The sequence below is a fragment of the Leptidea sinapis genome, chromosome Z (assembly GCF_905404315.1).
Source record: "Leptidea sinapis chromosome Z, ilLepSina1.1, whole genome shotgun sequence".
Lineage (NCBI taxonomy): Eukaryota > Metazoa > Arthropoda > Insecta > Lepidoptera > Pieridae > Leptidea > Leptidea sinapis.
Window position 1 is genome coordinate 6098330 of NC_066312.1, and position 24738 is coordinate 6123067.

The 24738-nt window shown below is 34.3% G+C and overlaps 1 protein-coding gene across 1 annotated transcript in view; it reads right to left on the reverse strand.

Moving 5' to 3' along the window:
* LOC126978660 (tyrosine-protein phosphatase corkscrew-like) overlaps nucleotides 1-22886 on the reverse strand; it is a 42967-nt gene extending 20081 nt beyond the window's left edge. The window contains exons 1-2 of the mRNA XM_050827650.1: nucleotides 22665-22886; nucleotides 6089-6251 (exon numbers count right to left, since the gene is read on the reverse strand). Of these exons, the coding sequence (XP_050683607.1) occupies nucleotides 6089-6251; nucleotides 22665-22819 (318 nt within the window). The 5' untranslated portion in view covers nucleotides 22820-22886. The remainder of the gene's footprint in view (nucleotides 1-6088; nucleotides 6252-22664) is intronic.
* Nucleotides 22887-24738: the final 1852 nt, after the last annotated feature.

The window sequence follows — 24738 nt, forward strand, 5'->3', positions numbered from 1 at the left end:
TCCAACAAGTTTCATACAAAATTTAATTATATATATATTGTCTACAACAAGTTATTTATGTAGTTTGTATACACAAAACTTGTACTTGAACATTGTATGAAACTTGTAAAATACATGTATTATACCTTGGTGTAAATGAGAGGTTACCTAGTGGATTAATATTCAAAATATTAAGGAGCTAATGCCAAGCGTGGTTATAGGTCACTTTCCTTTTCTATCTCGCTTTATCTCCGTTACGCTACTATATTGTAACCCCCTTATTCATAATGGTCCGCTAACTTTAAACAGCCGCTAAGGAGTGTTTTTTCTCATTCTGACTTAGGTCAATAGAAGAAGACAGAGTGCGAATTAGCAATGCTTTAAGTTAGCAGACTATTATGAATAAGGGGAAGGGGGTAAGTCTATGAATGAAAGCTATATTTCATTGACTTGTATTCATTTCCGAGACAATATAAATAAGTTTGGTAGACGTCACAATGAAAGGACATAACAATACCAGTTAATTATGGCATCACCTAAAATTGTCTGTTCAGGATATTCTTATTTAATACAAAAAATTGGCAGTTGTAGACACTGCCAATAGAAGTTTTATTTCAAATTTTTGAAATTTCATAGTGCTTAAGAACAATAAAATTATTTATTTCGTTTTATATTAAATCTTATTCTCAATAATATATATATTAATCAAACAAAAACACTATTTTAATTATGCACACATCCAATGCAGTTTATACACACTGAACTTTTCACTAAATCCATTTAATTTTACTTATAAGATATACACAGCACTAATGTTGCACAATACGTCGGCTGTATAGCTACATATATACTGCTATAAGCATTTTAGGTGACGCTAACTTGCGAGATTTAACTCGTCCAAAAAGTGTAACAATATATTTTTAATTATTTATTTACGCGTGCCCCAGTCATGTGCATGTCGATGACGCGAATCCACATGATTTTCCCCTACACAAAAGTTCCCAACGCTGCTCAGGAAGTTTTACAGCACTGTTTATTTTTGATAGTTTTTAAAGATGAACTTTCTTTAGGCACGCTGCACACTTTTTATCATGTATCAAATAATAAGTTTGCATTGTCACGCTCGTTCATATAGGATTGGTTCGCTAGATAATCGTTAATTTTTAAAGTTCGGTCGGTTCGAGAGATATTCTTTAATTTTTAAAAACTTGTCTATTTTTCGTCAGTAACGGTAAACCTAAGTTTATAATGTTTTAACCATAACGATATACCTTTAAATTTATTGAAAATTTATAGTACACCATATTTCAAACAAAGCACAAATTTGAGAATCAATAAAAATGATAATTATAATATACTTATTATAAATTTGACATTTAATAGATACGGAAATAACAGGCTCCACCTCAACCGTGAGATAGCGCTATAGGATAGAAAAAGATAGCAATATAAGTGCAAGCAACACAGCAATACTGCAGTTGACTACCAGGATAGCAGCATAAGTGAAAATATCTAAAAGGCAGAATGGTCAAATATTTAAGTTGTAAAACATTTCAGAACTTCCTATGTCAAAACTGTCCAGCCGATTTGTGAATCCTTCAAAAACATAATCTATTTTAGTAACTAAATATAACATGAACTTCGGTTTTCAACAGACTCAGATACAGAAGGCAAATACAATAATTATTATAGAATAACCTTAATGATCGTTCATTTTTTTATACACCTAAATACAAAGTAAATGAAAAAGATTGAAATTATTGCAATGTAAAACGTTATTCAAGGTAATTTTGTATCACTTTATTGGGATAATTTTAAACGATACACGGTAATTCTTACATAATTGATTAAGAATTCATATTTAAATATTCATATGCAATGTGGAATTTCTAAGTATTTGTAATTGAGAATCTACCATCTGGATGTGTGGTGGTCCTCCACAGTGCGGTTAAAGCTGTGGAATGAACTTCCTTGTGCGGTGTTTCCGGGACGATACGACATGGGTACCTTCGAAAAAGCGCGTACACCTTCCTTAAAGGCCGGCAACGTTGCTGTGATTGCTCTGTTGTTGCAAGAGAATGTGGGCGGCGGTGATCACTTAACACCAGGTGACCTGAAAGCTCGTTTGTCCTCCTTTTCCATAAAAAAATACCATGTTTGCGACGAGATATGCATCAGACATGAGAAGAACGGACGCAAAGAACCCAGTAGGCCTTTCCTTACATTAAATATGTGAATATTTAGTTCAAACAATACCTAGCTAGGCAAAGCTGTGATATCGTTTATAGAGTCATTTCCGTACCATGGAAACTGGTGTACTAATTATTTTATATTTAGAAAAATATGCTTTTGTAAGTTTTTCTTAGATCAAGTTGTATAAACATATGATTCGCTCAATCAGACTTATTTCTTTTCTTATAGTTCGTATACCATAAATACCAGAATTTCAAGAAAATGCATTAATAACAATAAAATGAATCATTGCCATCATTCATAGTTAATATTATGTTAATTTCTTTGAAATTTTCTCGAAGTTCAGAGTTATAAATTTCTTAAATAGGTCTTAAATATGCAACACGAAAATTCCCATATTGCTTAAAGAAGAATACAGGGGAAAGTACCATAAATATATTAGATGTAACATTTTACTGAAGTCATTATTTTAGTCTAAAAAACAATTTAAACTGCATTCCTAGATTCGAACCCGCTACACGAGAAAAATACCCTGTAGCTTTATCATACCTATTAAAAGGCTTCATCATAAGGCTCACTTTATGTTATTTGTATAACATCAGAAGTAAAAGGATACCATGAATTTTAACATTTGATGTAAATTTTGTTCACAAAAGAAAAGCTGACTTTACCATAAGGTTGTATAACCTTGTTGTATAACTGACATTATCATGATCTCTCGCTTCAACCAGGCAACTATTTAATATCTATGAATTCTATTTAAATTATTTATCAATTAAAATAAAGTTTTCTTTGAGTAAAATGTTACATGTACAATATTTAAGGTGCTTCACAAGGACTAGGACGCCCTGTATAACAATCAGTGACACATTTATGTTAAAAAAGGCATGGTTAATAACAACAGATTTGTGGATATCTTAAAAATCTCACAATAATGTATATAACACTGATAATATGTTCTATTACCATTTACGCACTTCATAAAATTATTAAATAACCGATGCTTCATACTACACACCAACAATAATTTTTTTTTGCGCATTCCCAGTATGGAAACAGAGACAATGAAGTAGGTACGTTGCTAATTCTGATGGCGTTTTTACACGCTACAATTATTGCATCCCACGTACGTTCACTACTCAAAACAGTTATATAAATCATTCTTTACAATACCTAATTTATGCTGATTATCTTGAATGATTTGCACTTCTGAGAAATGAGTCGCAGTTTTGATCCCAGAAGGTTTCTGATGCTAATAAATATCAACTATACGTTATTTTTTTTGTAAGAGAAGGGAAAGCATACAGTTCAGCAGATGGTAAGTGATTACCATAGCCTATACTCTTTGTACCACCAGAGGAATCACTAGATCCTAGTGACTAGGAGAGGAACTGAAGACAGTTCTTCAAATCTCCTAGTCCTAGTGACTAGATTTGAAGGCACTATATGGTATTAGTTCCTGCCAGAAGATTCCACAAAATTTGCAAAGAATGAAAGAAAAAGTTTCTTGCCAAGGAATCTCAGACACCAATAAGATTCGGCTGAAATTTAACATTTTGACATTTGGTCACTATGTAACCCTCAATCTATTAGTATTACTCAACACTGGTAGTAATTAGGTATGCCTCAGCAAATAAGTTAAAGTCACGTATCACTAAGGAAAACCAATGATGTAATCTACACATAGACAAATCACGTCGTATAAAACCAAAGCCGAAATATGGAACATGACACAAAATACACCACAATAAGCTTCGACTGCTATATTTATACATTGCCGCATTTACTCTAGTTGTTTATTATGTTTTTCGTGAATAAGAGGCAATGTAAAATATTTATTCAGTTCAGATTTAATTCGGAGAGGGACAGACAGACGACTATCAGAATGCGAATAATTAGTCCTTATATGTGTATGGAAAAGTTATTAATTTTGAATTAAAATCAGTGTATGCTATATCTAGTTTGGGGGAAAGATACTTTCTGCAAAAGAGTGTCAATATTGTTAATACTATATTATATGTTTATTCAAACGGTGTACTCGTAGATACCGCTACTACCAAATTAATAAAATTTACCTTTGTTAATTATATCAAGCTGTACAATGTACACATTGCTATCAATATTATAGTAAGCGCTAAAACTTGCATTTACAATCGAAATAACTTGTAATAATGGATTCCTAATATTTTCTCTTATTTTTTCTAAAGAGCGGAGCATTTGAAAAGGGATAACAGCAATAGTTTGTGAGCTTGCATGCGCTCGGTACTATTGATTGGTGCGTTTAAAAATGTACTACATGACCACATTATCTCTGTACCTTGCTGGCACGTAATGCGTAGAAAATATTAAAAATACATTTTAAAATTGCGCAATTGCACGATTCACTTTCCTCTAAGAAAGTAGCAACTTTTTTCGAATAGGTCACTTTGACAAATAAGCTATCCAGTTTAGGTTGAAATAACACCTCATGGTACGAATGAATGAACGAACTAAATCAGTTTGCGATTCAGTTGATATTATTTTTGACATTCAATTGACATCATTGCGATTTAATTAGTTGATTTGACATCAAACTAAATTAGATAGCTCTAATCACGTCGTGGTACGAAATAGCAAAGCAGTTCATTTTAGGTTGTCAATTGAATCGCAATAAGAGTTCATGGTAGGCCCGCAGGTCCAGAGATCTAACCGTGTAGTAGACTTTACGTCACCACGCCGTCTGTCCCTCGCCGGGGAAGGTTGAGTTAGTAACGAGTAAAATTGTATAAATATAATTATATAGAACTGGGACTCATACTGACTATTTAGATTTGTTAATAACGAACATGAGAAGTTTAACTGACTTGAATTTATTTCTTCTTTCATATTTGAGACATATTGAACTACTTTTAGGTACCTATTAAATGGTGATAAAGGAATTTGTTAAATATTGTGTTATATTCAACGTATACAAAAGACACATAATCACATTTCTATCTAAAATATTAAAAATAATTTAATTCTGTTATTTTCTTATACGATTTGTGAAAAAAATAATTGCCTTTGATAAAAATGTTTTTCAATATGCCTCTCAATAGCAGATTTCGCAGACAAGTTGTTACCTCACAATAACTGCTCGACCTCAACTGACTCACTGATACTAATAATCTTAATATATATAATAGTAGGAGATCTGGCAACAATTTTTGGGTAGGTATTTGAGGCAAGCTGAAATCTTGGTGTATACCTCTGATGATATACCCCAACTCAGAAATGCAGACCTGACTGGTGAGTAGCGGGGCTAAATAAAATAAAAGAGTATTTTATTTATTATCTACAGAACAACGTCTGTCGGGTCAGCTAGTATATTATAAATGTGAAAACAGGTCTGTCAATCTGTTTCTCTTTTACGGCTGAACACCCTAACTAATCTCGATGAAATCTTGGTATGTGTTACTCTATGCTAATATGAAAATTAGCTATTTATTATCCCGAAAATGTTGTATAGGAACATAATATATACTATTATTGTGAAAGTTAAGGTTGTAGGGGGTAATATCTGGATCTACTGAACCAGTAATCAAAATTCTGTTACCAATAGAAACATTGTTTATGGCTGTGATATACTAAAACATATAGATCCGAAAAATTAAAATACTTTTTCGTGGTTATCGGATTTCCAAAAAAGTCGGAGAAAAACGGTCGAACGAAAACTTTCCTTCTTGAGAAAGATTTTCCGTTCGTACGGAACGCTGCCTTAAGTATTATTGATATAATATGATTGTTTATGTATATGCATGTGGCTGTTTAATTTGTAACCAAAATTTAATTTGTATAATACAACTATCAACTAATATGGTTACAATGATAAATGCGGACAAAATCAAGGGCCACAGCTATGCATACACAAAAATTTAAAATCTATTGAATTACTCACTTGTCTCCTTATCATTACATGGGTAACTCTTCCACGCACCCTCACTGACAGCACGTATTCACCGGGATGAGTTTGAGACTCCCTCACCAAGAAGGACCCGTTGCGACCTTTTTCCATTATCAAATGTTCAGCTTCTTTCGCTGACATTATTCCATGGAACCATCTGAAACAAAGATGCCATTAATATTAATGCCTAGAGCTTTCGGGATACAATTTCGGACTTTTATTACGAGAACAGGCTAAAAATATAGAAAAATCTCTACGGTTATCATAAAGCATACCTACAAGTATACAACTAAATATAAAAGGTCTAAACTGGCAAGAAACCCATGAAACAAAATTCAATTATTTTTTTGGGATAGAAAAGGGGGTTAGTGATTAGCACTAGCGATACTCTTTTCCTCTGGATTTGGCGGGGCCTTCTTCACACGTTATTTTGAGGTATTCATATCATATCGACCTGGTATAAATTGATTGCATCAAGAAGAGAGATTCTTGACAAACTGTAACTTCCCGTATCGCCATAAGTCCAGTTCATGACGATAATATTTTAATTCGTGGCGTTTGGTAGCATCTTACTGCAGGCAGAAATCCTCTTTAGTTTGCATTTTAGAAGGTTGCAGCTATATTTTTATTCCTTGAACGAAACTTATGTACACAAATAGAAAGTAAATGAATATATGGGATAAGGACGATAAATAACTTTATAGACAAATATTCGGTACTAAATAACTTCAGTTCTTTTTATGCAGGCTCACGAAACTATTAATTCCATATTGTCAAATCAATTAGGAAACCCCTCGTTACTATATTTTTATGACGAACAAAAAAGTATGAAACGAAATGTGTAAATTACGTCGGTCTTTCCAAAAGGTACGTACAAAGTATGTACAAGGTATGTAGGTATCAAACTTGTACGCTGTCACTAAGCTGTCATCCAACTGTCACCAATAAATAATTAAAATGTGGCCTTTAAGAAGAAAACACTTTTATTCTTTAGAACAGTGCATATCAGAGTTAATTATTCAAACAAAACAAATCTTATAACTATATTTACAATAGTATGACTACATAAAATTAAAACTATCATTACGTGGAAGCGTACCAAGTATACTGTCGTATTTTGATAATTCTCCGCGCCTTTGTAGGCCTCCGGGCCTACGTTTGGCGCGTGGGGCCCAGGCCAAACGTCTCGACAGCCAACGGCACAAAGATGTATGACTCACTGAGACCAACATACTTGTTGTCGTCGGCAGTCGAAGCAGCAGCCCAGCACCAACCCAAGACGGAGCCAGGGTGTCGATGCAAGTCGCGTCCCACACCAGCGCCCTTCCCCGTGCCCAAGCCACCAGCGTCATTCCATTAGGATGCTTGCCATCGCAGCGGGCCATTTGGCTCTAAAACAGCTGGTATAAAGTTAAGGGCGCCAAATGCCCTGCCTGGATGTCTTCATTAATGCTGACATGACGACTGCCTGCTGATTTTAGGCACGATAACCCGTGATGCCCAAGAACCTGAACGCCACATCTACATCGATGTGCTTAAACAACATCAATTTTATACCTAGCCGGAGTGATACGCATCTTGACAATATCATATTGTCAAGTAGCTTTCCAATCGGCGCAGAAGGCAACGTTTGTAACCAGAACCCCGACTCATTTTATGTCACGGCCAAAAGACGAGCACGCTGTGTTATGTCAGTACATGTGAACAAGAGATCACTAACAAATTTAAAATCAGTATCATACTAAGAAGTAAATATAAATCAACATCGTGCTGCGGTGCAGGATCTTTACTTTAACAATAATAATAAGAGTTTTATTAGTATTATTGACATTAAAGCAATTCTCAAGCAATTATCATGCCAGTGTCTTGTAGTTTGTAAGTAAATGATACTTGCTTCGTGTTACTATAATTATTAGTCAATGATGATAAACTAAATTCCTACAGTCAATTATTTGAAACCGCAACAAACTAAACTGCGAAATACTAAGACTGAAGCGTCCTTTTTATGGGAAAGAGGGACAAGCGAGCGGAAGGGTCACCTAGTAGTCACAAGGTCACATTCTATAGCAACACCACAGAAATCACAGGAGCGGCAACCTTTAAGGAAGGTGTACACGCTTTTTTTAAAGGTACCCATGTCGTATTATCCTGAAAACACCGCATAAGAAGCTTCTTCCATAGCTTTGAAGTGCGTGTAAGAAAATTCCTTGAAAAACCTACTGTCGAGGAACGCTCATGATCATATCAGATGATGGGAATGATATCCTAATATCATTACACATCAAAATGTTCATTCTTTTGTTAAATAATTTGGACTATTTATCTGATCTTTTTCTCAATTATTGTTTTATTTAAAATCCTGTGGAAAGATAATGGTAATTTTTGAAATTATAACAATTGTTGATCACGTGCAACAAATTAAAAAATAATTCTTTACTATACTTAGTAAATCAGATAATGGATCGTTTGATATGATCCAATAATTATTAATCATTGGTTTTACCACTGTTGTAATCGCTCCAGTGATAGTATGTCGCTTCAATGACGTATGTCAGAAAATTGCGGTATTTTTCTGCCTACGTCATTAAGTCTTTCCGTAGACCGTAACAATGTAAGCAATGATTATTATATTTAACTAGAAATATAAATTTATGGGTCAGGACACAATCAATACTAAGTCTGGCCATAAATACTGTTACAATTAAATATAAAAAAATAATACATTTGAATTTCGATTCTGTCTGTTTTCTCATTTTGGCGCCAATGCATTGTACAATATTTTGTTATATTGAAATGGAGGGGGGTGATAAAGAGAACCGAATCGCTGTGATTGCATTATACAAAGTAGGTATGGAGCTAAATGCAATTTATAAAACCCTCCATACGCTTGGTATTAGTAAAATATTTGTGTACCGGGCTATTAAAAGGCACAATGAGACCTCCTCTATTTGTGACGTCCACGTAGTGTTCGTACCAAAAAGGTGCTGAAAGCAAAAGGGAAAGAATTCGTAGATATCCTGTCCGAAATTAAAAAAATATCTCGGGAAATGAAGATAGCACCTAGAACCATGTCGCGTAATTTAAAAGATGACTTGCAACCTATAAGAGACGTATTTCTTAACTGATAATAGGGTGGTAAAAAATTAAACAACTACTGAACAGTTTTTGAAAAAAAAATTGTTTACGGATGAGATTTTTTTTACATCTGAGCAACATTTTAACGAACAAAATAACCGTATTTATGCTCAAAGCTCTAAGAAATCTCCCCAATTAGTCGACAGAGTGGGTGTATAGTGTTATGTGATGGTTTGGTCGGGTATTAGCTATGAAGGAGTGACTGAGCTATACTTTTATGAAAAAGGGTATCTAAACATTGGCACAATTATATCAAGATACCATTCTTGAGAAGATAGTGAAGCGCCTTTAACAATGCCATGTTCAATAATCAAGAAGGGCCCTTTCAGCAAGACTCGGCGCCGGGTCATAAAGCTCGGTCTACGCAGTCTTGGTTAGAAACGGACTTCATCAGAGCTAAAGACTGGCCATCGTCTAGTCGTCGTCGCCTAGTCTTAATCCGCTGGATTACGATTTATGGTCAGTTTTAGAGAGTACGGCTTGCTCTAAACGCTTTGATAATTTGGAGTCCCTAAAACAATTCGTACGATTGGCAGTGAAGAATTTTCCCATAGAAAAAGTGCGTGCTTCTATTGATAACTGGCCTCAACGTTTAAAGGACTGTATTGCAGCCCATAGAGACCACTTCGAATAAGATTTTTACATTTTAAATTGTTTTATGTTTATGTATTAAAACTAACTAACTGTAAAAGTGATAATTGTTATTTGCAATAGAACTTATTTTCTTTGTTTCAGTATTTATGGCAAGATTTGGTATATGATACTATGTAGTTCGCCTCTCCTCACTATAACTATGGCATCTTGGCTTTTTTACTTAATAAAACAATGTACAATAAATCAGGGGAGATTACTATCAGTTGATCCGCGTAAACATTGGTTCCATATTACCTTCACTCTTCCATACTTGAAGACAAACCTATAAACCACTCATTTTAAGGCAGCTACTAACTTTAAATAATTTATTGCTAGTTCACACTGAACAATACATAATTATTGAATTAATTATGGCGTGTCCATTCGGAACGTATCAACGTTTTGTCTGCGACTGTAATTTGCATACAGCGGTAGTTTTGAACTACTTTTATTATTTATATAATAATTATTGTTTTGAACTACTTTTATTATATATATTAGTAAATAATAATTATTTCTTGCTTGGAATAAACTGTACAATGTTTTATAAATAATAATTAAATAATCGAATGAAAGACGCCGAAATATTTTCATAACGGATTCATATGAGAAAAAATCGTAAAACTACGTAAATATGAGTATTTTGAGAAAGAAAAGCCAGTTCTATGTGAGAACGCCATTGTTTATTGCATATCTAATTTCTCATGGAATAGGAAGTCACCTGATTGTAAGTGATCACCAGTGCCCAGGATCTTCTATAATACCAGACAAAACAATACTTACAGCTTGCCTTAATCTTGAGCGTAAATTATGCTTTTCGTTGTTGTTGTTTGGTAGTAAAAATGTGTTAGATTAAAAATCCTTAAAATTGTAGTAACTAATTTATTGTATTTTGTAGGTCAGTTAACTTTAACGTAATTTTTCAACCATTTGAGTGATTCAATTCGTGTTCTTATGTATTCTCATGTCGCGGTGTTTGTAGTTAAACTCGTTTGAAACGGCTTGACCGATTCTCATGAAATTTTGAGTGCATATTGGGTAGGTCTGAGAATCGGCCAACATCTATTTTTCATCCCCCTAAATGTCAAGGGTGGTCCACACCATTTTTTTTTGTAATTTTTTTTTAAATTTGTTTGATTATGAGTCAGCATTAAATACATACATACAACTTCACACCATCACGATCAACAGTTACTTTTGTATCGCGATTTTAATATCGGCAATACAACGTTTGCTGGGTCAGCTAGTTTTATTTATAAAAAAAAACAAATGAAACAGCGGTAAGCCCGAGTCAGACAAGGGCAAATGTCCCTTACCATCGTACAAGATATATAACAGTTCTAACCTGCGACTTTGCCTACGTTCATTACGTCTCACTCTCCCTCAGTAACTCTTTATTTCAATACAAATGACCTTCAAAAAAAACGCGTACACCTTCCTTAAAGGCCGGCAACGCTCTTGTGATTCCTCTGGTGTTGCAAGAGAATGTGGGCGGCGGTGATCACTTAACACCAGGTGACCCGTACGCTCGTTTGTCGTCCTATTCCATAAAAAATATATATATCCTTTATCCGTTTTTGTACACCTCTGACAACGTGGTGCAGAAATTCATGATGATCAGTTGTTAAGGCGTTAAATATTTAAGGTTCCAACGCGGAAATACTGTCAGCGTTCTTTGTTAAAAATAAATGCTCTAGTAAGGAAATGCTTTTTGAATACTATTGGGAAATAGAAGAAAGAGCCCTACAATAATTTATAATGTCTTATAAATGTTGACTTCACAGCTTTTTTTTATTATTTCTTAATATAGCGGCACTAACGACGATCTGTATAGCCGAGTGGTTAGCGATCCTACCAACTAAGCTAGAGGTCCCGGGTTCGAATCCCGGTAGATGCAAGCATTTATATGATGAATATGGATGTTTGTTTCCGAGTCATGGATGTTTATATGTATGTTTACAGGAATTTATGTATTTTTTAAGTAAGTATATTGTATTAAATATAATCTATATTGTCTTGTAACCCATAACACAGGCTATATATGCTTAGCTTGGGGCAAGATAATTTGTGTAAAAAGTGTGTCAATATTATTATTAAAAATAGACACTCTGTCAAAATTTTTGTCGACTAACTACGGTGATACACCCTGCTGACAGATAGATGGACAGACAGCAGAGCCTTAATAATAGGTTAGAGGTTGGTTATACTTCAGGTACAGAGGGGACGGACTAATGCGACACCGACCTCTTGACTACCACTTCAAGCCGCTCCGCTTCATTTCCGTATGAAAAGTCTATTATAATAATGATTACGAAAATCGTGAATCAAACCGCATTTGACAAGCTATGACGTAACTTGTGAAATGGCGCCAAACGTATAGATGCGCGCTTATTGTTTCAAATACAAGTTGGTATTTACACCCGCAGCTAATATATATAAACAATCTCAAGGGCTAATCATACCAAATGAATCATATCAAATCAACAACATTAGCACCCGGTTGCTTACGGCATTATGTGTGCGAAAAAAAATGACCTCAGCATACATCCCTGGAAAAGAAACGAGGCCCGATTCGTGTTTATCATCTTCATCATCAGCCGGAAGACGTCCAATGCTGGACAAAGACCTCCCCCAAAGATTTCCACGACGATGGGTCCTGCGCTGCCCTCATCCAACGTATTCCGGTCAATCTTGTGGGGGGCTACATACACTGCATTTTCCGGTACATCGTCACCTTTCGAGGACTTTACTGCCCAATGGGCATCAGTCCGTTGAACTAAACCGACCCACTGCCAAACTTTGATTCTCCTACGAACCTCCTCTTTTCTGATCCGATCTCGCAATGAAACTCAGAGCATAGCCCTCTGAGCGACCTCATAAGGCCCATACTTAGCGAACACGTCTGCGTACAGTAAGTCATCTCTGGCACACACTGTTTGAAAACCTTCATCTTGAGGCACTGTGGTATTTGAAACGGTATTCGTGTACATGAATGTCTGTAAATTCAAACAAATGTTGCGAAAAAATAAATAAACAGCAAATCTTGTTTAAATGAATCCAACATTTGGTCTTAGCTAAGGAAATTCCGCTTTATCAAGTTTTTGTCATTAAAATTTACGCACGAGTAAGTTCCCAATCAATTATAATTATTATTGTGAGTAAGAAATGGTTATCAAATGACCTCAGTCCGGTTACCGATCCACGGCGGAACATTGAGTTCTACTAACCTCCAATTTCGTCAGATAAATCTACCCACAGCCTCCGCATAAGGAAGTTCTTTCAAAGTTACGTGTTATATTTTGTCATCAATGCATTTCGTCATTTAGAGGTCAGGCAAAATATCAATAAACTGTATTTTTATTAACTTAGGCAGTTTGGTGAAGTAACTGTGCCATATTCGGATCATTATAAGAAAAGAAAAACTGTACAAGTGCACAGGGTTTTATAATATCGTACAAAATTAGTATTCCACTACTAGGGCGCACTGAGCTTCTCTGACAAGGAAGGCTTACTATAGTATAATATTTATATAGAGTATAATGATGAATATATTAGAATAGAAAGATGGGCTGGGAGTTTCTTATCAGTTCTTCTCTCCTCTCCATATCAAAGCCCCTTTACGAACTGATGTAGCTTCATAATGCTTGCTAAGTATTGTTGCCATTTATAATGTTATGTTATGGTCACTCCCTATGATAATTTAACATATTAATTTTATTATTTGTTTTAAAAATTGGTAATAAGATTTTTAAAGTACCATAAAAATATTAGAAATTGGGAATCCGCCGTCGGCGATTGTTATTCACTATACAGAGTGTATGCACAATATTTCGTTTGAATTTATTTTTTAACTTAAACAGTCTCCTTTTAAAATTTAACCTATCTATTATCTTTGACACTGCCAACAAAACTCACAAACATTCGCATTTGTAATATTTTAGTAGGATAGGATATTGTTTTGCCATATTATACTTAATTTATATGGCAAAATAATGTTTGCCGGGTACGATGTTGACGTTTGACGATATACGTACTAAACAAAGTCACTTAGTTTTGATTATCAGTTATATAATGCTTTACGGAAGGTTTATGTATGATTAAAAGTCATTAAGTTTTTATGTAGAAAAAAATATTTTGCTAGCAAGTAGTCGAAAACACATTAACATGGCTAACATAGGCTAAGACATAAGTACACGCATAAAAATAATCTTGTAGACAACTGAAGTTGTTTTCCCTAAAGTTAACTCAACGATGTTATATCTCTATTATACTATGTACTACCGAATACTATTATGGGCATTGCAGCTATTATTAATACCATATTTATACTGCAGAAGCTATCAGGGCTATCCGATGCTATTAACAATTTACTTTATTCTTATGATTCGTTTATTTCAGGCATATAATAACTATAACTTACATTAAAATAGAAAACTTATTCTAAAAACAAAAGCTTATACTAAACAAATATACTTTACTTTGATTAGATAAGTAAATTGTTAGTATGTAGGTTTTTTGATTATTTAAATACTTTTTTGAATAAAAATATTTGAATTTGTTTAAGTAGGTTGACTCACATTAAATATTTCTTTATTTTTAACATCTACTCTTGATATCTATTTCTCATATACACTAGATCTAGAAAAAAAAACTGTTTTAAGCTATCAAAACAAATGGTAATTGATACGCCCTGCCCATTATAATGCAGTGCCGCTCAGGGATTTTGAAAGTCCCAAAAACTCTGAGCGGCACTACAATTGCGCTCGTCACCTTGAGACACACAGTGTTAAGTCTCATTTACCCAGTAATTTCATTAGCTACAGCGCCCTTCCGACCAAAACACAATAATGCTTATAGGCGCCGTTGTGGTACCCATAATACAGCTGGCATCCTGCGCAAAGCAGCCTCCCACTAGTGCATACACAAATTTTACTTCAGTTTTCTTAAATAAAAAAAATCTTATAAAAAAATAATAAATTTTGAAGTCACTTTTATAGCGTGATCTTGGTATGTATGTGTATATCAGTATTATGTAATCATTAACACAACAGAGACGGGAGAACATTATTTAACAATAGTTATTATAACTTTTTAAAAATTGATTTAATTTTTTGTTCAACGGGGTTTTATTATTTCAAGTGTCTGGATGATATCAATATTTTTAACACAATCACTTTTATAACATTGGATATACAATTATATCTATTAACTTTTATAATATCAATTCACTAGTAATAATACAACATAAATCAACACTGTAGGATCCTTAATTTTAAGCCGAACAAGACTTTATATATCCCACTTCATCCCCTTCCCTCTAATCGCCCCCTCTTCTCACCTCTCCTCACCTCTCCCCTCTACTCGCCTCATACTTTAACATATAACATTTATAACACTCGCTACTCACTTCACTTAACTCGTTACAATCGGCCATCCTGTAACAATTGCACCGCAATTGGTGCAAAAAATTTCATTAGATCTCTAATAAACCAATTAAGTCATCTCTAGTAACAATTTCCTCATCGTTACTGATTTCACTACAACTTGGGACGCTACGATAAGCTCGTAGTGAATCTGCAGGAACTAAATCAGAAAACTTCTTAAATACTCGCAGTCCTTTGATACTTCGTATTTCATAAATGCCATTATTATGAACCATGTTTGGCCTTGAATAGACATCCCTTATCTTTGTATTTTCGCTTTTTATCTTACCAGCCGTTGCAGATTGTTTCCACAGAACTAAATCACATCTGATGCTGTCTTACGCTTCTCAACGACAGGTTGAGAACTTCAATGGCTAAGCATTAGTTCATAAGGATGAAAACCTATGGACTCATTTAACGTGTTATTGATGCCCCTCACTACATCTGGTAAGCTATATGTTTACATATTTTGATCAATACAAAATTTGCCATTAGGCATGCTATTAATCATTGTCATTTAATCTACATATGATGAATGTGATGGCTCTGTATAAATTGCTTAAATATTCTACTAGTAAATGTTAAATTCTTGCTAATGCCTTCAAAACCTCAAGAGTCTCTACAGAATTAATAGTTCTAGTTGGACTTGCTATTAAAATTTTTGAAAATGCATCTAAAATAACTAATTGATAACCCTTTTTAGTTATACTAAATGGCCCTAAGTGATCAATATGAACTGTGTCCATAGGCCTCTCCTCGTAAATAATAAATTCCCACTTACCTCACCACAGATGTTATACAGCAATCAGCTTGTTACAGTTTCACCCTTTGTCCATTTCAAACGGAGCTCTTCAATGTTGCAGATAGAGTAATGTACAGGCTAATGCATAATGCCACAAAAACTATCACCGAACTATTCCCAACCGGAACTTCTATATCTGCGTCTGCCTGCACTTTAAAAGAACTCGCATCTTCAATGGTATTAATAGAATTTATGTCGTTACCAGATTCTGTCTTACAAAGTTCAGCGCTTGTCCACGTTACTATCAATGACACAGTATCATTAATAATTGGCTGACCAATAAGTAACGTAACATCTCCTAAATCAGTATTGGTTGTAACGGCTGTAATTTTGACTTTATCCAGGTATAAATCGAACTCTACGTTTCCAACAGCAGGCGTAGCTATATAACCATATCCCTTAATTGTACGTTAGTAGGTAAGACGTTCGATTTCATTCTGCTATTCCATTCATCAGTCTGCCATGACATTTAACTCGCTACCCGTATCTATGCTCTAACTTAGGAGTTAACTTGTAATTTTTTCGTAAGCATCATTTAAATTTGACAAGATTTGTATCTGCTTTGTTATTTTTCACATCTATAACATTTACGCTTGTCGGGTAGTGAACAGTTTGGAGCCACGTGACCCGTTTCATTACAGCGATTAACATCTGGGGAGCTTTACCTACCAGAGTTTCCTTGCTAGCACTAGGTTCTACTCGTGGCTTCGCACTGCTTACTCTAACGGGTGTCATGTGTTGATAATTATCAAATTCATCTGGGTTACTACACTGATAAGCTTGTCCATTGGCCTAAAATTCAAGAGGCAAGCTTCGTATAATACATGAAACAGCGGCTTGTTGGCACTTTATTCACATCTAAAACACATAGCTCTCTTTTCCTGGTAATACTTAGTCATAGTTTCATTTGATGATTTCTTTCTAGAAGTAAGTAAGTAGTAACGAGAAGCATATCATAATCATGATATCGTGGAAAAGCCATTATTAACATGGCTTTTCACTCCTCCCAGCTATGATCGTGCGAATCTAAGCGATTTTACCGAATACGCGCCTGTCCTTGTAATTTTTTATTGCAAATTAAAAGATTTCGTTAGTTCAGTCCACTTGTAAATGTCACCGAGTTGATAAATTTTCCGTATCCATCTTTTTACATTCGTATCACGCTCAGGATCAAAATCCGGTATTAATTTATCAGTATTCATTAATTTGATCACACCACTTTCACGAATACCCGCATTAATAAATGAATATAATTTTGTGTTAATCATCAATTGTACATCTTCTCTTGAAATATTATATACATAATGCTCATTTAAACTATTCTTTCTTTGATTTTAAATACTGTCGTGGCTGTCTTCGTTACATAACGTGGGCCTTATATCCCGCTCCTGAATGTAACGCAGGAGGGAAAATAAAAGCAGTAATTTTTAACACAATCATTTTACAATTATATCTGCTAACTATTTATCTAGTCGCTGGTAATTATACAACATAAATGAACACTGTAGAATCCTTGATTTTATCCCGAACAATACATTATACACCCAACTCCATCTCCTCTCTTCTCCTCGCCCCCTCTTCTCACCTCTCCTCACCCCTCTACTCTATTCGCCTTACACTTCACATTGCTACACTAGCGCCACTAAAATATTTGTAAGTAGTAAACAAATCATATAATGCCGTCTTACAGTAGTAGTTCACCGATAGCTTAACGACCGTGCGCGGAGTTGAACTTTTTTATTGGAAATTTTTCAAAATTCCTGAGAAACATGTTTGGGTTATTGACAAAAAACGAAAACGCTTTTTTTATTTTAGTTTTTAATAACAATCTTTTTTATGTACTAATACATACTTTCGATACATTTTTCTAGATGTCATTCCGAATCGAATGAGCCATCTCTCATCTTAGGAGCTTTTGCAAGAATTATCACATTTTTACATGCTTTTTATTAGCTTCAGTTTGTTTGTTTTTCGTTTTGTTTAGTTTTATGTTTGTTTGTTATCGACTAATTTGGGCGCGATTTTGACTCACTTTAAACGGCCAGGATTCGTTCAAACTTCGTAGAGGATATATCGAGGAGCGACCACAATACATTAATTTAATAAAATTATTCTATTATTCATTTTGCAAAATATTACTTTTGTTAATAATTTAAATAATATTCATCTATCGTCTATAAGGGCGGCAATGATTTTAATTTGAAATTTCAACTATTACCTTTAAACAATTTTTCTAATATTTGGAAATTTTCGAATACCAAAGAGAATTTTTAATGCAACAATGCAAATAATAGTTTAAAAAAACTAAAAAAACATGCACTTTTATATAAACCAAGCTAAAAAGTAATTTAAATTTTTTAGTTCCATTTTCTATGAAAAGCGTGTCTTTTAGTTTTTTTTAACTACTGTTTCACTTGTAGATTTGACTAATTGAGGCTCTTTGTAGGTCTTGTAAACTAATCTAAACGTTTCAGTCAAAGCTATTAATATAATCAAAAAAATTATAATCTCAATATTATTTCTACCTGTACTCTCCAGCCATTATATAAAATACATTAAACACGATATTGTAGTCATTCGCGTTTTAAATATCATCTCAAAGACACGCGTAGTAAGTAACCTTAAAATAAAATGGCTTTTTTTAACGCTTCTTGTATTTTATAACTATGTACATAAGTTCTTATGACTCAAGGGCACTATTTGTCGCAGTAATGCCTACATATTTGGCCGTGGGTATGTTTGGTCTAACAACTTCCGGTAACATGTTTGGCTAAGTCGTCATGACCAAAATAACAATATTCTTGAGACATTGAACATTGAAAATCTAAGAAATTAATATTATTTTCGCATCTGTATATGCTGATATATTATGTAAACAATATGAAGGGGAATCGTGGATTATCGAATAGAGTCGAGTTATATAAAAATATAAGATTACAATTAATCGATCAATCGACGACCACTATAGCCCAGTGGTTCTAGACCCTGCCTACTGAGCTAGAGGTCCAGGGTTGGAATCCCAGTAGATATGAATGTATGTTTCTGAGTTATGGATGTTTATATGTATTTGTGTATGTATTTATAAAATATACCGTTGTCTTGCAAACATAGTACTGTCTCTACTTAGTTTTGGGGCAAGATAATTTGTGTTAAAGTGTGCCAGTATTATTATTATTAATTAGTCTTAAATTAATGATTGTTCTCAGCTGCGCTCCAACTAGATACAGAAGGCGTAGAAAGTCACAAAGTGCGGTAACTAATACTACGCCCAAGAGGGCGCACTCGAGCCAGTCTTGAATAATGTATGACGTAGGCGTGCCACATGTTCTTTAAAGCTTTGCTAATAAAATAATAATAAAACTTTGTAAAAAGAAGACTACAAGAAATAAGAAAGACACTGGGATCACAATATATCATCAGTATTTTTTTTATTGACAACTTTTACACAAATTATCTTGCCCCAAACTAGGCATAGCCTGTACTATGGGTACAAGACAACTATATATTTAATACAATATACTTACTTAAACATACATAAATACATATTAAACATCCTTGACTCGGAAACAAACATCCATATTCATCATATAAATGATTGCACCTACCGGGATTCGAACCCGGGACCTCTAGCTTAGTAGTCAGGTTCACTAACCATTCAGCTATATGGGTCGTCAATTATTTTGTAATTCAATGTATAAATTTAGATGTAACATAACAAGAAGCGTATGTTACAAAATATGAAAGATGCCATTGAGTGTCAAGAATCGACGCACACAAGCATCTAATACTTGCCGTAATAAAAACTATTGTTCTTAGGTAGTGCGGTATCTAGTTGGGGCGTAGCGGAGACCTCTAAGTAATCAATCAATGAATCGACAAAACCCTGTATGTCGCGTGTGACGTCGGACGCATCATCCAATAAGGTTCTTGAACTCTAGTCGTAAAGTGAAAGTAAAGTAATTACTTAATATACCACAAGATTAATAATAACTGATAAAAAAATACTGTTCGTAAATAATACCTGTTCAATGCTCGCTCAAGAATGTTTTGATATCGGCTTTGTTATTTTTGCATTTCAATGAATATTTACTAAAAATGTAATGTTTACATAAAATACCCTTTCGTGGAACTTGCATAGTAAAAATTTACCATGGTATTACTAGCTGACCCAGCAAACGTATTGCCATTAAATTAATAAAAACAGTTCAATAATTAAAATTTTTGGGGTATAAAAAATAGATGACGACCGATTCTCAGACCTACCAAATATATCGTACCACAATTATTGTATTCAATTGCCATCTTGCAACCCTATAGCGGTTTTGTGGATAAAACAGAATAAGATAAAAATTGCGATACAAAAATAGTTGTAGATCGTAGAAGGGCGAAAATTTGATGTTGTATGTATTTTTCAATGCTTAATGAAAACAAAATAAAATATATATTTAGGGGTGGGTCATCCTCACCATTAAGGGGTATGAAAAATAGATGTTGGCCGATTCTCAGACCTACCCGATATGCACAAAAAATTTCATACAAATCGGTTCAGCAGTTTCGGAGGAGTTTAGTTACAAACACCGGGACAATAGAGTTTATCCATGGCAATGCTGCCAGTATTCTTGGTACGCTTCCCCGTAATGATAGTTTTAATTTTATGTAATCATAGTATTGTAAATATAGTTATTAGATTTGTTTTATTTGAATTAAGTTTTTTTCTGTAGTTTACTTACTTATTCATAAAAAATATACTGTAATGAAAACCTATATCTGGTATGGGGTTCGAACCCACGCTCCTTCTCGGGAACCACAGCCTAAATTTGGCGCGTCGTTCAAAAACTAAGCCGAAATATGGAACATGTAACCAAATACAGTACAATTAGCTTCGACTACTATCACTACTATATCTATACATTGCCGCATTAGCTCCAGTTGTTTAAAATATTCTCCATCCATAAGCAGTAATGTAAAACATTCAATTCGTTTTGATTCTGACAGTGACAGTTGTCGCACGACTAAGAAGAAAAGTGTGCTTGCCTTGTACTTGCATCGTTCAATTCAGTTTTCAATTTCAATTCATTCAACTTCAGTGGGAGGCTCCTTTGCACAGAAAGCCGGCTATATTATGGGTACCACAACGGCGCATATTTCTGCCGTGAAGCAGTAATGTATAAACTGTGTTTCGGTCTGAAGGGCGCCGTAGTTAGTGAAATTACTGGGCAAATGAGACTTAACATCTTATGTCTCAAGATGACGAGCGTAGTTGTAGTGCCGCTCAGAATTTTGGGTTTTTCAAGAATCCGGAGTGGCACTCCATACTAATGGGCAGGGCGTTTCAATTACCATCAGCTGAACGTACTGCTCGTCTCGTCCCTTATTTTCATAAAAAAAAACTTCACCCCTACGGCCTGGCTGGAAATGGATCTTGACGGAAATCAGAACCGAGCGATAAGGAGCTTCGTTCCAAAAAACATCACAATACAGGATCAAGTTTAGAGCTACACCGAAAGTAATGATCTTCTGAACAATAAACGCTTAACACCAAATTTTAATGTATATATTTCATAATACAAAATATATTATGTACATTATTTCAATCAACAATTTCACCAGCAATATATAGCAGCACTATTCATTTCCTTTCGAGCCCACACGCAATAACTGATTATTAATGAACGAAATACAAAACACATTTACTACCAAATATAGATATTATAAGAGTTATGAAAGAAATATCATGTTTTAACGGTCTAATAAATTAGTTAAAACAGCTAAAATGGACATTATTTATTTACTTAGATATATATTATAAAATTAACTTGAATTTAACGAACGCTTTAGTTCTGGGATTTAATGCTTTGAATGTATTAAATGCTAGATAATATGATTCTAATAATTGTTTGTTCAATACAGTTTAATGTTATATTTTATCAGTCTGCATCTGTTTGAACAGTCGCCAGACCACAAAAGACTGATTGGTCACTTGGAATCAATCCAGAGTTTCCCAACAGATCGCTTTCAATCGATCGATAACAGAAGAAGATAATATGATATAAAAAGATAATTTAATACATCCTCTACAGTTTCGCTTGCCGCTCAAGTTACTAAAGGAATTTGGTAAATGTAATCCCAAAAGCTATACCTTATATTCGATAACATTACTTATTGACGCCTGATCTATAAAATAAAATTGAAAGAAAAGTTTGGTTACGGTAAAACAAAAGGAAAAACCTATGAATTGTAAATGGAATCCGATTTGTAGGTCATCTTATCACGTACTTCATGTTGGAGATGATATAATTCTCCTGCAACCCGAACAATGCACTGGAGCGTTACCAGCCTTTCAATTTACGCGGTTTTATGAAGATTCAGTACAGTCAAAGGTTATGGTGATACTGTTTAGGATTTCAAATATTTGTACTATTTGGAAGATGTTTTTTTAAAAGCCCCAATGTGGAGGAACAGCACAGATGAAGATGGTAAGGATGATAACTAAGGGTGTGTTGCGAAACTGGAATTGAGTGAATTGAATAATCATTATCACAAAAAAATATTGTTGTAGATATGTGCTACAGCTTACTTCTTGAGCATGAAGGCTTTGCTAAGTTCCTTAAGGACCGTAGAGACAATGGCCCCAGCAGCTGGCACAGCCAATACCGAGGCGTCCATGCACGCTGACAAAGCAGCAGGTGCTAGCACCCCCACCCTGCACAATCTGGAGCTATCCTTAGACATGGGTCACAGACACTTGCACGATCGAAACCGCACTACGAGCTGATTCGCGCGACTGACTTGAAACGAATGCGACTGCGAACTGCAAACAACTCGCCACTCGCAGTGAATACCCCTTGACGGATCTCGTTTACTGATTATGTAAATGTCTCCCTGAGTGGGTGCTAAGTTATTGACTGTAAATAAAAAAAATACTTTATGTTTATTATTAATTACTATTATAATATTGTAGATTCTAATTGTAATATTAGTATACTCAAATCAAATCAAATCACAATATTATTATTCACATTAATACAAAATACAAAGGTAGTATGATAAAAACTGCATCCTGAAGATGACTGGTAAGCAAAACTGCAAATAAATGAGTTTCTGCTGCTCTTTATCTAATGGAACGGAGAAATAGAGACTCACATACAACTTACTAGTGAGTTAGTTGGCAGTTAGTTAAGATTAGGTCTAGTACTTAAGTTATTTTTTAAGTCTAACTAATATGATTTTAAGTCTGTATTTACTTGAAAATAAAGTTTTATTATCTACATTTATATATATATAACATATTTATAAAAAAAAACTATATTAAAAATATAAATATCGAAAATAGAGTCCCGCCGGCGTTGGTTCACGACATTCCCGCCGGTGCAGTGGTAAGGGCGACCGACTCAGGAACTTATGCACGATGCGTGCCGTTCCAGGATTATTAATATTATTATTTATTGTCCGTTACTTATTATTATTATTAATATACAGGTAGATTTAGTAGTAGTAGAATTTTATGAGAAGCTTTGCAAGTGCTAGATTAGAGATAAGTTTAAGATTATTCATCAAGATCGTTCTAATGATGAGAATAAAAAAATTAGTAAACTGTGAGAACATGTAATTACGTAAATCCGAGAATTTGTAAGTCTTATGGTGTAAATATTACAATAATGTTAGTTGACTTGAACACGATCCATTTGTACATATTATTAATATTCCAACTTAGAAGACCTTCAGTGTATCGCAGTAGGAAAACACCCTGTAATGAGCTGGAATGATAATAATAATATTGATACACTTTTTCACAAATTATCTTGCCCTAAACTAGGCATGGCCTGTACTATGGATACAAGACAACGATATATTAAATACAATTTACTTAATTAAACATACAGAAATACATATAAACATCCATGACTCCGAAATAAACATCCATATTCATCATTTATTTATTTATTTAAAACATCACAAAATCCACAGAACTTAAATTAGGTTATAATAATACTATTTTGTAGGACTTACATCTAATAACGGATTTACAATATTTATAATAAGACATGATATTTGTGCGTGTGGGGTTTGGTTAGAGTGCGTATGTGTGTGTGTGTGTGTGTGTGTGTATAATATCATATAAATGATTGCGCCTACCGGGGGATTCGAACCCGGGACCTCTAGCTTAGTAGTCAGACTCACTTACCATTCGGCTATATGGGTCGTCAGAACAGGAACAGAATCTGCCCTACAAACTTCTATGGATTTATTCATTGAAGTCCCAGCAAAAAATAAAATGAATTCTATCGAGATGATTATGCACGCTCCTTAGATTTACGCACTGTTAAATTTAATTAGTAACCAAAATTTATGAACGATACGGGACCTCTCGCGTTCTCTCGGGTTCCGTCCAAACACCCATCCAACTGAGCCAACCGTTCTAGTCACGTATGGTTCGTGGTGTGTCTTGTTTAGCTCCCATCCTCTCAACAACAAGTTCTACATTACAGTTGATAACCTGCTCAACACCAATAATTGAGATGTCGCTCTTTCCAATCTAAACAACAATTGTTTAGTTTACGCACTGTTTCCATTAGCAGTGACTATATCACTGCTAATTCTACAGACTTCTTAAATGATTAGTTATTAAGTCATTATTAGAATTCGTAGAC